The 16,641-nt window shown below is 41.3% G+C and overlaps 1 protein-coding gene across 1 annotated transcript in view; it reads left to right on the top strand.

Annotated features, from left to right (window-relative positions):
- ADGRE1 (adhesion G protein-coupled receptor E1) overlaps positions 1-13,082 on the top strand; it is a 66,657-nt gene extending 53,575 nt beyond the window's left edge. Inside the window, exons 24-28 of the mRNA XM_087425616.1 lie at positions 2,741-2,807; positions 4,741-4,832; positions 7,247-7,415; positions 7,536-7,640; positions 10,594-13,082. Coding sequence (XP_087281742.1) covers positions 2,741-2,807; positions 4,741-4,832; positions 7,247-7,415; positions 7,536-7,640; positions 10,594-10,599 — 439 coding nt within the window. The 3' untranslated portion in view covers positions 10,600-13,082. The remainder of the gene's footprint in view (positions 1-2,740; positions 2,808-4,740; positions 4,833-7,246; positions 7,416-7,535; positions 7,641-10,593) is intronic.
- Positions 13,083-16,641: the final 3,559 nt, after the last annotated feature.

Below are 16,641 nucleotides of genomic sequence, written 5' to 3'. Positions count from 1 at the left end.
CACCCCCTTCCGTCTGTGCTACCTCGGGCAAGACGCTTAACCTCCAGATGCTTCCATGTCCTCATCTATAAAATGGAGGCTAACAACAATGCCTACCTCATAGGGTTGCTGTGAGGGTTAAATGAGTTATTATCTGCAAAACATTGAGAACGGCGTCTGGCTCAGGCTAAAGCATTATACATATTATTATTATCACCATCATTATTAGCATTGTCTGTTTTAAAGTGAGGTATATTTATCGCATGGTTCCATGCCAGATGATTTTAGGTAGTATGCTGGTGAGGACTAATTTTTAAAATATTTTTGTATTTATTTGATAGGGCATTAGAAAGAGAAATTTCCAGCATACCAAAATCATGATTTCACAGACATGCTTCCATTGTATAAGTAAGAAAAGTGAGTCAATATTGAGGGGAAAAATTAGGTAAAGGGCAGAACAAGCAGTATGTGGATAGGGCAGAGACTGTAACTCAGTGTAATATTTCATTTAATCCTACAACGGACCTTTGAGATAATGTTGCTATTCTAATTTACAGTTGAGGAAACTGAAGCTCAGAGGGGTGAAAGATTTTTCTCGCCATTATGGTGAGAAAGGGGCAGCATGAGGATGTGAATCTGGGTCTTTGCAATCACAAGACCCCCGCTTGTCACCTCATGCTGTAGGCACTTTGCTGAGTTGTGTTAGGGGATTAAATATCCAGGATTCCTCCCTGCCTGCTGATGGCTTATACGTCAGGTGAGGTCATGAGATAAGGGGTGAAGGGAAGAATTTGTACTAAGTGAGCACCCATCGTAACCTAAATCCTATAAGCTTTACAAACATATATTATCTCTGTTACTTCTCAACAAAATTCCTATGTCTCCACTGTGTACAGCAGTGTCATTCAACTACACTATAGTGTAAATAGTATCCCCCGGATTTGTGCAGTGCACAACCTGTGCTGCTGTATGTGGTGGCCCTAAGACCAAAAGTATATAAAGTAACAGCTTCATAAATAGTAGCTACAGAGGACATTGAGGCTCAGTGCAGTTGTAGAACTTGCCTGGGGTCACATGGCTAGTAAGTGTCCAAGCTGAGTTCAGGTCTGACTGTCCTGTCAGGAGATGGTGGTGACAATGCAAGGCCACCATGAGGAAGAGTCTGATGTTGGCGTGAGTAGTATAAACCCTGACACAGAGCAGAGAAGGACGATGGCATATGGGAACTGGAAAGTTCATGGAAGGCTTCCTGGAGGAGGGAGAATTTGAATGAGCCTTGAAAGCTCTAGTGAAATGTACACAGGCAAAGAGGAAAGGGGGTGGCAATATAGGTGAGGGCAAAAGCTTGCCCAAGGGAGAGCTCGAGGAGTGTTTGGGGGTCCGATGGATTGCACGGGAAGAAGGGGAAATGGGGTGGGGGCATGGAATTTGGAGAATACCTTCTAGGTGGTGGGAACCACAGAAAGTTTTGGAAGAGAGGAGTCGCACTGACAGGGATCTGAGATGATCTTAGGAAGCACTGGAGAATGGGGAAGTGAGACAGGGAAGAGAAGGAGCAAATATGGGGTGCTTTCACGAGCAGGCTCTGCTCTGGGTGGCTGGGCTCAGTCTCAGTGGGTGCCTCTGGGAGACCCTGTAGGGCACGCACCACAGTTATCCCGCCCAAGGGGCGAGGGAGCTGCTGTATTTATCCACCAACTCCCTCCCATCAGCCGTCGGTTGAGGGCTGCTCCTGGGAGAACTAATTCTCCAGCACTTTTAGTCTGATGCCCCAGGCAGAGACGCAGATGCTGATAAGGGAACTGGCCAGTATTTACTGACGTGGTCGTTCCTGAAAGGAGGTGATCAGCATCTTCTCATGATGCAAACATTTTCCTGCCTTTTATTCACTCTATTACTGGAGACTCACAACATCTGGTTGGCCAAACTTGATTATTTTCCTTCTCTTGAGCGGGGAGGCACACTTCTGCTAAAGGAATATTGGGGTGCTGTTACTGAACATGGTGGAATGGTTATTGGGTGGTGAAAACAGCGAATATCTACTAGAGACACGAAGGAAAGAGGCAATGTATTCCTCCTTCCTTCCTTCCTCCCTCCCTCTCTCCCTTCTTCCCTCTCTCTCTCCTTCCCTCACTTTCTTCTTTCTTCTTTCTTTTCTTTTAACAAATAATTATGGAATGCCTCATCCATGCCAGGCTTTGCACAGAGTGCTAGGTATTCAGAGATGAACAAAACATTCAAGCTCCAAATTCTCATGTAGCTCATAGTCCAGTAGGGGAAGATGGACAATTCGCAAGCAAACAAACAACTGAACAAGATCATTTATGATACTGAGAGATGCCATAAAAAAAGGCAGCAAGCACTGCTAGAGAGGCACCAGGAGCAGGGATAGTACACTTAGCTGGGGGTAGTCAGGAATGGCTTTTCAGAGTAGGTGACATTTGGGCTGAGATTTGAATGACAAGGTGTGCCATGGGGATTCTGGAAAGAGGGAAAAGGGATTATGGAGGTTATGAATGGAGCATGGGCTCTACCCAGGGCACTAAGTGAACATTTCAGGAACAGTTGCCCAGCAAGAAGGTCTCTAAGAGGATTTGCTGTGGTCCAAAGAAAACTGAAATTCGACCAGCCCCATCAGGAGAATTTTTGTCTCCATCTCATCTCCCAGTAGTCTCCTCCATTAGTGCCTTTGTCGGGGCGTGAATAGCTGTAGGGTCAAGACCCTGAGACAAGCACTGACTCCTCCTGTTTCTCTCCATAGCTGCTGGCTGAATACGGAGACGGGGTTCATCTGGAGTTTCCTGGGGCCAGTTTGCACAATCATAGTGGTAAGCAGATTGCTTGGTGCTGTGTGCTCTGGAGCAGGAGCAAGGAGAGTTGAAAGGTCAGGAAATGCCAGCGGAAGCTGCATAGCTGAGGTCACCTATTCTCCTCAAATGTTCTCTCTTCTGATCCTCGATTCTCGAGATTTCCAAGTTAGAGTGTAATTTCTTTGATTTGGGATTTTTTTTATGCCAACATGCAAATGCTCCCGGGAGAACCCACAGTCTTATCTGCCCTTTGTGCTTCAGTGCGAATGTGTCTGTCAATCTTTTCTGAGTACAGATATTAAATGAGAAAAAAGGTAGAAAGAAATTAAAAACAATTGATGGGGAAGAGAGAGAAGGAAATGATGGGATGGAGGCAAAAGGGAGCCTGGAGGTGTTTTTACAGCTTTATGGAGGTATAACTGACAAATAAAAATTATACATATTTAAGGTGTACAACTTGATGTTTTGACATATGTATACATTGTGAAACGACCACCACAATCAAGCTAATTAATATATCCATCATCTCACATACTTCCATTTTTTTCCTTTCTCTTTTTTTTGTGGTGAGAATGCTTAACCCCTACCCTCTTAGCAAATTTCAAGTGTACAATACAGTTTTGTTAACTATAGTCACCATACTGTACATTAGCTCTCCAGAACTTATTAATTGTGCATAACTGAAACTTAGTAGGCTTTGACCAACGTCTCCCCATTTCCCCCAGCCCCCAGCCACTGGCAATCACTATTCTACCCTCTGAGAATCCTGGGGACGTTCAGCACCATCTCCTTGCCTCCAATCCGGACTCTGCAATCCTACAAGACGTTTCTTCTGCCTCTCATTCATGGTGGCTCATTTCCCTGTGTCATTTGTAATTGCTACTTGTGAGCTCCTATCTGACCGATCTAAATCTTGGGAATTCTTGATGTTGTATTCCTCCAGCGAAGTTTTGCTTTGACTTCCATCAGATTTTTGGGGGGCCATGTATTAGTTTCCTAGGGCTGCGCTGATAGAGTATCACAAACTGGGTAGCTTAGAACAACAGAATTTTATCGTCTTAGGGTTCTGGAGGCTAGAAGTCTGAAATCAAGGGGTCAGCAGGGCCACGCTCCCTCTGACGGCCCCAGGGAAGGATCTGTTCCAGTCTTCTCTCCAACCTCTGGTGGCCTCAGGCATTCCTTGGCTTGTAGATGTCTGTCTTCTCCCTGTGTCTCTTCACATCCTCTTCCCTGTATGCATGTCTGTCTGTGTGTCCAAATTTCCCTGTTTTATAAGGGCACCAGTCATATCGGATTAAGGCCCATCCTAATGGCCTCATTTTAATTTGATGACCTCTGTAAAGACCCTATCTCAAAATAAAGTCACATTCTGAGGTCCTGAGGATTAGGGCTTCAACATATCTTTTTGAGGAGGGGGCACAGTTCAACCCATAACAGGGCACTGGTCTTGATTCTAACTTCCTGGATGCATCCAGTGGAAATAAATGAAGATCACCTAAATAAGAACAAACAAAAGCTATTTATTCGGAGATTGCCATAATAAGAAAGTCAGCCACCATCACTTCCATTCGTCAGAGCCTCAAAGGCAGGCAGAGGAGTGGGAATGCTTTATAGAGAGAAACAGAAGGCTTCAGATGTGCCCTGAGTGGAGGTTGTTGACATAGTGATGCTATAGCTGGACTAACTCAAAGCAGGCATCCTACGTGATTGGTTAGGGGAGCATATTGGCTTTCTCCTTTTGGTGCTAAGTCAGAAACAGGGGCAGAAGTTAAGGAGGCTGTCAGTTATTGATCAAGTCCTGGTCGTTTAGAATTGATTGCTTCAGTAGTTATTGTTTGGCTTCCTGGAGTGGTTACTGCAGACTGTGGGTCAGAGTTCTCTTTTTATAGATGGTCTGTCCATTGTCCTCGTGTATATCCAATCTTTCAGTCCCTTTTGCTTGACTTTGTAGATCAATTCCATCCTCTTGACTTTGACACTTTGGATCCTGAGGCAGAAGCTTTCCAGCGTCAATGCCCAAGTCTCAACACTCAAAGACACCAGGTGAGTCCCTCCTTCCTATCGTCTCCCCTTCCAATCTCACTTCCTTATTTCCACAATTGTTCATTGAGTACCTTTTGTATACCTGGTCCTGTGCCTAAGACGGACTAGCACAGTATCTGGATCTGGGGGGATAAAACCCCAGCTCTGTCACTTACAAGCTGTGTGACCTTAGGCAAGTTGCATAACCTCTTTGAAACTCTGTTTCCTCATCTGTAGAATATGTGGAGATATTAATATTGCCCACTTTATGTGGCTTATGAAGCATTTAGCACAGTTACTAGGAGAAGTGAGTGTTTCATATATAGAAACTATTAATAAACTTTTTAATCCTTCTCCTGTGTGTACATAGTAGAATAGAATCATACTGTTTTATTTTTATAACCATTTTTTCTCTTAATAACACGTCATAAAATTTTTCTTGTTTGATTAGAAATTTGTCAACTATCCTTTTTTTTTGTATAACTGTTCAACGTAAGGAGCCAGCACAGTTTACTTGAATCATCCCTCATTTTTGGACATTTAAGTTATTTCTGACTTTTTTTTTTTTTTTTTTTTTTTTTGCTATTATAAACAGTATTGTCTTGAATATCCTTGTAGGTAAATCTTCTTCCACATCTGTGGTTATTTAATCATAACACTAGGCATGAAATTGCCTGAGTCAAAGGGTAGGTTGGATTGTAACACTTTTAGTGTATATTGCAAATTGTTTTCCAGAAAAATTATTTCCATTCACAAGAGTGCTTGTTTACCTCCAGCCTTCCAGCATTAGAGTTTATCATTTTTTTGTTGGTTTGCTGATTTAATAGATGAAATATACTATCTCATTATTTTATCTTCATATATATTATTCTATCTTACAGAGGTGGGACTTTTTCGTATTCTCATAGAGCATCTGTGTTTCTTAACTTCACCATTCAACTAATGTTCATTTTAAGAACCCACCCAAACCAGACATTGTCTAGGTTTTATTGTCGGTAACCTAATGATGGTCCCTTGTTTGTTTTCCCGTCAGTGTCCAATCCTTCATCCATCTTAAATATTTTTTTCTAAAAATTATTTTTTAAAACTTAGTGCAAAAAGTTAGAATAAAGTTAATGTAAGCCATGGCAAGAAAAATTAAGCAGTATAAAAGGAAACACGTGAAAACTAATTCCTTCTCTCTTCCCTGACTCCCCAGGTCCCCAGATCTCTCCCACCTCAAGCAACCATTATCACCTGAATTGAGCTTCCTTCCAGAATATTCTATACTTACACATCCATCTTCTATTACATAAATGACAGGATACTGTACATATCATTCTGCGCTTGGTTTTTTCCACATAATAGGTAGCTTATTTCATATCAGTACTTAAGGTTAAAAACAACTAACAAAAATGTTTATTTTGTGCCAGACATTGTTCTAAGCACCTTTAGGTCTAATGCTATCTCATTAATTGGTAGAACAAGCTTATAGTGTACACATTGTGTTGTCATCCTTATCTCAAAGTGAGGAAACTGAGGCACAGTGACGTTAAGTAACCTACTAAGGCCGCAAAGTTAGTGAATGGATCAGAATTTAAACACAGGCAGTCTGACCCAGAGCCTTACCCACTATAGTATATTGTCACTCTCATCTCATTTTAAAAAACAGTTGTATAATCTGATTTCTGTCTCTATGGATTTGCCCATTCTGGACATTTCATATAAATGGAATCATATGCTATGTGGACTTTTGTGACTGGCTTCTCTCACTGAGCATCATGTTTTCAAGGTTCATCCATGTTGTAGCGTGTGTCAGTGCTTCACTCCTTTTCATGGCTGAGTAATATTCTGCTATATGGATGGACCACGTTTTGTTTATCCAGTCATCTGTTGATGGACATTTGAGTTGTTTCTAATTGGGGGAGAAGGAAATGGGGGATGACTGCTTAATAGGTATGGGGTTTCTTTTTGGGGTGATAAATGTGTCTGGGAACTGGATAGTGGTGATGTTTGTACAACATTGTGAATGTGCTAAATACCACCGAATCATACTTTAAGTGGTTAAAATGGTGAACTTTATGTTATGTGAGTTTTACCTCAGTAAAAAAAAGAAGGCTTCATAGTATTTCATTGTATGGCTTCATTGTTCATTTAACATGTCCTAAATTCTTGGACACATGGGTCCTTCTAGCCTTTCATTACTAATGAAAATATTGCATTAAATACATGTGTCCACACGTCTTTGTGCCGATGTGTGTCTGTAGGCCAATAGCCTTTTAAATGCCTATAGGATTCGATTTCCCTACGCCTAGGCTTGGAGGCTCCACCCCACGTTTATTTCCATCTAGGTGGTGGGTCACATGGTGGCAGCCTCAGACCATTCCTGGGAGTGTGTCCCATGAGGACAACAGCCACCTCCCAGAACCTTATCCTCTGCAAACCTTCTCCTCCAGGTTATTGACATTCAAGGCCTTTGCCCATGTCTTCATCTTGGGGAGCTCCTGGGTGTTGGGCATTTTCCAGATCGGACCCATGGCTGGTATCATGGCCTACCTGTTCACCATCATCAACAGCCTGCAGGGGGCCTTCATCTTCCTCATTCACTGTCTGCTCAACCGCCAGGTATGTAGCTGCTGCCCTCACTGTCCCTGGTGCCCCCCCTTCCAGGGGACATGCCTGTGCCAGCATACTTCCCTGCATCTGGGAGTGATTCATCTCCCTGTGATGTGTCTCCATCTCCAGGTGAGGGAAGATTACAGAAGATGGATTACCAGGAAGACCACACCCGGATCCCAGTCCCAGACTTCAGGGGTCACACTGACATCCTTTTCCTCCACTTCCAAAACGGTGAGAGACTGGGTGTTTTATGCAGGTTCTGGTCAAACAGAATGCTTACTTCTTAGCAATACTAAACACTGCCATGTGTTGAGTACCTACTGCGAGTTAAGTGCGTCCTTGTGTATTAGCTCATTTGATAGGGTGTAGGGTTTAAGAGTGGAGGTTCAGGAGCCAGGCTGCCTAGGTTTAAATCCCAGCTCTGCCTCTTGGTAGCTATGTGATCTAAAAAAGATAAAATCATGGGGGCTGGCCCCATTGCCTAGTGGTTAAGTTTGGTGTGCTCTGCTTTGGTGGCCCAGGGTCGGCTCCCAGGTGCAGACCCACACCACTCGTCAGTGACCATGCTGTTGCAGTACCGCACATACAAAATAGAGGAAGATTGGCAACAGATGTTAGCTCAGGGTGAATTTTCCTCAAGCAAGAAAAAAAAAAGATAAAATCGTGACTCATACAGATATAAAATAAGCATACATTAAGGATTTTATTCCACTCATCAATCAGTGAAAGAACCAGGCAGATGTTATAATTGGCTCAAAAGAGAACGCAAAGAACAGACATATATGTATATAACATATAATATATACAAGGTATATAATGTATACATAATACATCATACACATAATGTATACAACGTATACATAATACATAAAACACATATAATGTATACAACGTATACATAATACATAATATACATATAATATGCATACAGTGTATACATAATATATAATATATATTGCATAATACATATGCAATATATCCAATATATATAATGTATACATAATACATAATACACATATAATATATACAATGTATACATAATACATAATATATATTACATAATACATGTATATGTCTGTTCTTTGCTGTTCTCTTTTGACCCAGTTATAACATCTGCCTGGCTCCCTCATTGATAATTATATATACATAATATATATAATATAATGTTTAATTATATATTATATAATTATACATATAATTATTATTATAAAATACATATAAAATTTCATATACCTGTATGTTATAGATGTATTACATATATATGCATTATAATACCTATGAATTATAATACGTATATACAATTTCAGGAATATTGAAATGAATGTGCAAATGGACGCAAAACTGTTTTTTCCATGGAATTATTTTGCATCTCTGTCAGTTATTTAAAATTTACAGAATTGTAAAATATCTCCCACATAGATCAGAACTGGGTAACCTGGAGATGTGTGCTCTGACAATACATCGTTTTCCATGGAAGTACTCATTTTTCTCTACACCATAGATCTCATCCAGTCTCACAGCCATAAACACCATTTATTAGCAATGACCCCAAAATATTAAACAATGCGCAGTCCAGCTCCTTCTCCTGAATTCTAGACTCATATAACCAACCACCTACCAAGTGCCTCCACTGAGATGTCTAACAGATGTGACAAATGTAACATGTTCCAATCTGAGCTTCTGATCCCCCCACCTCTCATTTCCATGGAGGGTCCCCTATCCTTCTATTGCTCAGCACAAGGCCGTGGAGTTATCCTTGACTCTGCCTTTCTTCTTACCCTTCATCTCCAATCCATCAGCAAATCCTGTTGACACTTCCTCAGAATGTATCCAGAATCTGATCGCCTCTCTGTTCCTTTGTTGCTTCTATTCTGTTCCAAGTCCTATTGTCTGTAGCCAGGATTATGGCAATAGCCTCATAAAGGGTCTTTCTGCTTCCTCTCTTGCCTTTTCCCTGCCCCACCTTTGGTCTGTTCTCCTTGCAGCAGCCAGAGGGCGCCTGTGAACTCCTGAGGCAGGTCACATCCCTTCTCTGCCTACAAACCTCTATGGCTCCCACCTTACTCAGTAAAAGCCAAAGTCCTCCTGATGGCCCACAAGGCCCTGTACGATCTGACCCTCTTTTCCTCCTTGACCTCATCTTCTGTTAATCTCACTTCCCTCTGCTCCACCCATGCTGGCCTGCTCAGGATTCTTCAGACACGCCAAGCTCACTTGCTCTTTAGGAATCTTGACCTGGATGCTCACTCTGCCTTGAATGTTCTTGTCCTGATACCCACATGGCCAACTCCCTCACCTCCTTCAAATCTTTGTTCCAATCATCTGTTACCAATAGTATGTCCTCTGGCAACTCTATTTCGTACTGCCTCCTTTTCTCCTACCCTGACATTCATGCTTCTCCTGCCCCTAATCCTGATTTTCTTTTCATAGCGCTTGCCACTTCCTAACATGCTATAACTTCCTTATTTATTTACGGTCTTCCATCTCACACTAGAATGTCTTATTTTTTCACTGACATATTCCAAGCTCAAGTAACTAAGATCCAGTGGCTTAATTAAATAGGGAATTATTTTTTTTGCAAGAATAGAAGCCCAGAGTTAGGTGTTGCTGGTATTCGTTCTATTGCTCAGTGGTATTGTAAAGGATCTAGGCTCTTCCCGGTTTTCCAATCCGCTAGCAGCATGTTGGCTTTTCATCAAAATGTTTTTTATGGTTGCAAGGTGGGTGCCATAGCTCCAGACATCACGACCATGTTCAAGGCAGGAAGAAGAGGGATGGGGCAGAAGCAGCAGCCTCTCCTTTCATGCCTCTCCCTTTAACAGGAAACAGAAGCTTTTCCCAGAAACCCCTCAGCAGATTTCCCTTTCATCTAATTGGTCAGAACTGTGTCACATGACCACTCCTAGTTACAAAAGAATTTGACAAAACAAGTATTTGGCTTTCTAGCTTCTAGAGCGGGAGCTATCAGTGGTGAAGAGGTTAAGAATGGCTTTGGAGTTTGCCTGCAGTGCCTGCCATGCTAGAGATAATCACTGTTAACATTTTAAGGTTTATTCTTCTAGTCTGTGTTGCCATATTTCTCTCTCTGTGTATTTATAAGACCCATGTCCCTATAGATATGACCCCCGGGATCATGTTTGTACTAATCTTGGTACTGATTCCAGTTCTGATTTCTCTCTCACAGGGTTAAAGCTCTTTCTTGCTTTCAAATACGCTATGAAGCAACATTTGAGGACAGCAGGTGCCGGCAGGAGCTGACGCTGAAATCTTCTCTTCATGGCTTAATGTGGAATTGCAGATCTCACCAGCCCCAGGACTCTCTGGGTGATTCAGAACACTGATGGGTGGGGCGTTCTTCCCACGTTCCATGCGCTGGTGAGAAACAAGACTTTCTCTTCCAGATTACCATTTTATCTTCTATGTTCTGCAAGCCTTTGAATTTCCAGAGTTTTGAGGAAATAATAGATCCTAGTGCAATGGCATGACTAAGAACATCTGGCTACCATTTTGTTTTCTCCTAAGTTCTCTGGCGTGTGGCTCCAAGCCTGACTCTCTAGCACCTGTCACAGAGTATGGAAATGGCTTCAGGATATGGCTTGTCTTCTAACCGACTGGCTTACCCTTTAACAAAGACTCCTCCTGCCTTTAAAGAAATGGCCAGTAAAACTGTAACGAGAGCCCCAGGGGATAAATAAAGCACACTGACATGTACGCTACTTTGGCACAAACACTTAAAAGAGTTATGTTGGTAAGCAGGAGCGGTCGATGGAGCAGAATTCCAGCGTTTCACAGAGAGTTGAAGGACTTGATGACAAAGCCTTTGGAAATATTTTGGGTTCCTGGAAACTTTCGGGGAACCAACGTCTCCTTTCCTTCCAGGAACTGTTTTGTGACTTTAGGATTCGCACTGCTCACAAAGTTATCATCATCCTGCCTTGCTCTTCGTCCCCCATAAAGTCTTGAGTGCCAAGGAGAGAAGAAGGAAAATTTAAAATGTACATATCCTCCCTTCCATGGCCACTCTCCAGCCTGCCTCCTCAAAGTGTGGTCCGTGGACCAGAAGCATCAGCATCCCTTTGTTAGAAAAACAGGATCTCAGGCCCCACTCCAGTTCTGCTGAACCAGACCCTGTGGTTTAATGAGATCCCCGGGGGGTTTGTGTTGTGCGTGAGTGAATGCTCTAGAATATTCTTCTGTTTTCCATGCTGATAGCAGAGCTTGTTTTTAAAACTAGAAAGGAAAACATGTTCCTGGCTTTAGGACTTTGCATCTGCCATTGTCTCCTCTTAGGACACCTTTCCTCAAAATTGGACTAATTTCTACCCTTTCTTTGAGTCTCAGCTTAGTCATCACTTCCACCAGGACGCACTCTTTAGATCTCTTCAAGTAGGATTAGATGTCACCTCTGCGTGTCCTCTAAGGCTTCATGCTTTCTAGCTCTGTATTATAATTTCTTTTCTTCTTGAGTGTCTCCAATTAGATTCTGAGCTCCATAAGTGCAGGGAAGTATAGTCAGTGGATTCTTCATAAATATTTTGAATGAAAGCGTGAATGAATGGTTACTCTCCATTTTGCAGATGAGGAAACTGAGGCTCAGAGAGGTTAAGTAACTTTCCCATCATTACACAGCTGTAGCGGGCTGAGCTGGGTTTTGAACTCTTGACCAGAGAGCTCCTCTTCCAGGCCACTAGTCCTTCTCCTTCTCTTTCTTTGACCCCAGGAATTCTTAGTTTGGGGATACAGAGAAAATACTAACTATTTACTTTGAGTTAACTTATCATTTAGGATTCACTTCGCTCGGTGATGATCCTGTGTTGAACAATTTGATCACAACATTAAACTTGATTAATGGAGGCTCAGTCTTTGTTATTTGTGGCAGCCACAATTTGGGAGGGGGGCTGACACATGTTTACAAACAAGAGTTCATTTATGATAGGTTGGTCTTCAATGCTTGGCTTGTCCAGAGGGTTCAATACAGAGGTGACAATTCTAAGGGATATTGAAGGCATGATTTTTACCCATTGCCAATTGTGGTAGGTTAATTGCATCAATGCCTTCAAGAATGGTTTCCATGCTTCCACACCCCTTCCCTGTGACTTTGTAGCCCTTCCTTCTCTGACTCTGGCTTGGCCTTGAGAGTTTATTTGGCCAACGGAATGTTAGCAAGCATGACTCAGAGGTTTCAAAATTGGGTGTGCATCCCTTCTTGCCCTTTGCATGATTTGTCTTGCTCGCTCTTGCACCCCTGCCTCCGCCATAAGAACATGCCCAGTCTAACCAGCTGGAGGGATGTGAGAAACATATGGAGGAGAGTTAAGTCATCCCGTTACACGGGCTGAGGCTATCCTTAATGAGCCACCTAGCCAACTTGTAGCTGACTGCAGTCACATCAGTGAGCCCAGTCAAGATCAGCAGACCTGCCCACCCAACCTGTCAACTCAGGAGCAACAATCAGGTATCATTATTTTAGGGCACTGAGTTTCAGGAGTGGTTTGTTATGAAGTGTTATTTGTGGCAATTGCTAACTGATACAGCAGCCAATGGATTGTCAACATTTTGCATTTGATTGCAACAATTTGGAATATACAAAGAGGAGGATTTGCATCTACATTTCCTCTTAGCTATCAAGGTCTATAAATCTATAATGCTTGAATAAAGTTCTTTCTGACAGAAGACTTGCACAAGGCATTGTCTATCTCTACTACAGTGTTACAGGTTGGTTTAAAATACAGTCGTGTTAAGGAACCCTATGTTTCTAAGGTAAGTGAAAGCTGTAACCTCCACAATAAGGATCTTTCTTAATATAAACATCAAGCTATGCTTGGTACGTTCCTTTACCCCCATGGCCTCATATGCCTCCACCAGAGGGAGAAAAGAAACTCGGAATAAAAACTGCATGGTTCTCAAATCCCATAAATATAAAGTGAAGTAACTCTGTCCTCTTATAATCCAAATAATTTATGGCGTCCAAAAAAGACAGATCCATTCACTCAAGAAATATTTATTGACCACCTACAATATGCTTTTCCCTCCCAGCACATTAAGTATCATTGAAAAAAAATATTAAAAAATTGAAAAGAAAGAATATTAGAACTTAAAACATTACTTTAAATTTAAATATTTTATTTTTCCCCAAACCAGAATTTATTAAAAGTTGACTTTCTTGATTTTAATGGAAGCAAACTCATCAATAATATTTTCAAAATCAATTTCTAGAAAAAAATTAACAATTAAAAGTACATTGCAAAAGTGTATGTAGGGGCTCACATTTTTCCTTTTTGCATCAGGTTCCATTATGACCCCAGCATAACATTGTCAGATCTTGGATTTGGATATTTTGATTATCATGGATTTTCTTGCATTGATTTTGACATTTTTAAAAATTGCATTTACATGGTATTTATCTTGATTACTTAGTTTATTTGATGCACACTTAAATTTTGTGCCTGGGACGAGTGCTTCCCTCCCCTTCCCCCAGTGCCGGCCCTGATGGTGATCTTTTGTTTTTCTGAGGAAGATTTTCACTGAGCTAGCAACTGCTGCCAATCTTTCTTGTTTTGTATGTGAGCTGCCACCACAGCAAGGCCACTGACAGATGAGTGGTGTAGGTCTGCGCCCGGGAACTGAACTGAGGCCACCGAAACAGAGTATGCCGAACTTAACCACTAGGCCACTGGGGCGGGCCCTGGTCATGATTTTTGGGGGCCAGATTCATATTGGTTTTTGAGGAAGTGGGACAACATCCTTGGTACCCCTTGCTTAAAAATACTTGATTATTAATAATGCTGTACTAGTCACACCTGTCCACATGGAAAGAGAAAACCATAACATAGTGCCAGATGTCTCATGGCTACACAGAAAGTTATCCTCAGGGTGACATAGAACAAGTATGCCCATGTTATTTTAAAATCTTTATTTTTCACACTTGTCGTATTGTGAACATCTTTTCAACTCATCAAACCTCTTAGAACTTCATTTTTTTTCTCGAGAGCTGCACGGTATACATGTGTCATAATGTATTTAGCCTGTGTTTGCACCATTTCCAACTTTTTAGTACTATAAAGTATACTGTAATGAACATCTTTGAGCTAAATTTTAAGCACACTTCTAGTTAAATGCTTTTGAAATTAGTGGTAGGTTATCAATGAGAGGAAGCTTATATGTCTTCCTTCATGTCTGGTTGAAGAAAAACATTAGTAACTGCACAAACCTATCAAACTTTCACAAACTGTCCAAAAGTAAATCATTAGAAATATAGTAATTTGAAGTTTACTTAAGCTCTACTCATAGAAAAGCTTTCCATCATCAGTTCTAAGTCATCTGGTTGCCTCCCTGCCTTAACATTTCTGTGCTGTTGTGCCTAAAGTTATCAGTCTTTTATTTGTGATACTCAGCATGTTGGATTATAATCAGATGTTCATGTGTTTTTGTCCCCCACTGTCCTATGAGTTCCTTGTCATTTATCTCTGCACACTTATGACCCAACAGAAGATTAGGTTCATGGATTGGATCAATAATGTTTGTTGAATGAATGCATCAAGGAAAGAGCATGTCAATCTACCACACAGCAACAGGACACTGTTCTTTATTCTGCCTCCTGAAGGACACCCTCGGTTTTACAGATAATGTCATGCCCTTGCAGAGTCACCCAAAGACGGTTTTGTTTAAGTTTCCAGTGACAATAACTCTACACTAATCCCATTGTGAACACTGCTATTTCTAAAACGATAATACGCGACCTCGGTCGGCTTCCCTAAAAGCAGAGCCTGAGACAGGGATTTTGGTGCCCATGATTTATTGAGGGAGTGTTCTTAGAAGAGAGTAAGTACAAGAAGAAGAAGGAGCCAAGCAAGGCTGTGGTCTCAGCTGAAACCTACTTGCAGCCTGACCCCACCGTGAGCTCTGGAGCATGAATTGTACCTCAGCATTGGTCCCATTTTGAGGCAAGGGGACCAGCCTTTTTTATCCCTGTGTCAGTCAGTTATTGGCTACGTGCTGCCCCCGTGGTGGTGGGAAGATGTATAGCAGCTCCCCTTTGGCTGAGGCCAATTTTCTGGAGAAGGGGACAGCAGGCCCACAAAGGGGACTAGGGAGAGCCACCAACAATATCGACTACTTTGCCCCATCTTCGTGACCACCAAATATGAAAAAGTAAGTTGTATCCATGACTCAGATACTTGCTTGAAGCTCACTGTAGTGAGATTTTGAACTGCGTTAAAACAGCTTGTTTCAAATAATGCTGCAAACTTCTTAGGCATTCTGGTAAAACCTTCCTCTTACTAAAGATCTTAAAGATTGTTTACCGTTGCCATTTGGGTTTATTGAGCCTAGAATGCAATGGTTTTTATATTTCCAAATATATCTTTAATAAAGTACTTTCATCTTTAAAAAATATGAAAGATGTCAGAAGGAGACATTTCTAATGCATATCTTGGGAGGGGGTATGACTTCTCTTTTGAAATCCTATAATGTACAACACCCAATAGTACTTGCCATTATCGCCTGAATATTACATCGCTTTATTATCGATATTCCATATTTGTTATGTCCCACTTCTGTGACCCTACTTCATGGATAATTCCCAACTTTGATAAAATTATGCACTTTATATGTAATTTTTTTTTAAATATTAAGGTACTTGTTATTCAAATCTTTTAGACTTTTATATGACAGATTTTTAATTGCCTTTGAAGTATTAAAATTTTTGTTTGTTTGTGTTGTTTATTGCAGTAACATTGGTTTATAACATTGTATAAATTACAGGTGTACATCATTATACTTCTATTTCTGCATTGATTACATCATGTTCGTCACCCAAATACTAATTACAACCCATCACCACACACATGTGCCAAATTATCCCTTTCACCCTCCTCCCTCCCCCCTTCCCCTCTGGTAACCACCAATCCAATCTCTGTCCCTATATGTTTGTTTATTGTTGTTATTATCTACTACTTAATGAAGGAAATCATACGGTATTTGACCTTCTCCCTCTGACTTATTTCACTTTGCATTATACCCTCAATGTCCATCCATGTTGTCACAAATGGCTGGATTTCATCCTTTCTTATGGCTGAGTAGTATTCCATTGTGTATATATACCACATCTTCTTTATCCATTCGTCCTTTGATGGGCACTTAGGTTGCTTCCAAGTCTTGGCTATTGTGAATAATGCTACAATGAACACAGGGGTGCGTGTATCTTTACGCATTGGTGTTTTCAAGTTCTTTG

Source organism: Ceratotherium simum, chromosome 39 (assembly GCF_057802395.1).
Source record: "Ceratotherium simum simum isolate JZ-2026a chromosome 39, ASM5780239v1, whole genome shotgun sequence".
Lineage (NCBI taxonomy): Eukaryota > Metazoa > Chordata > Mammalia > Perissodactyla > Rhinocerotidae > Ceratotherium > Ceratotherium simum.
Note: the sequence above shows the minus strand (reverse complement) of the source record. Positions and strands in the feature narration are given on the sequence as shown.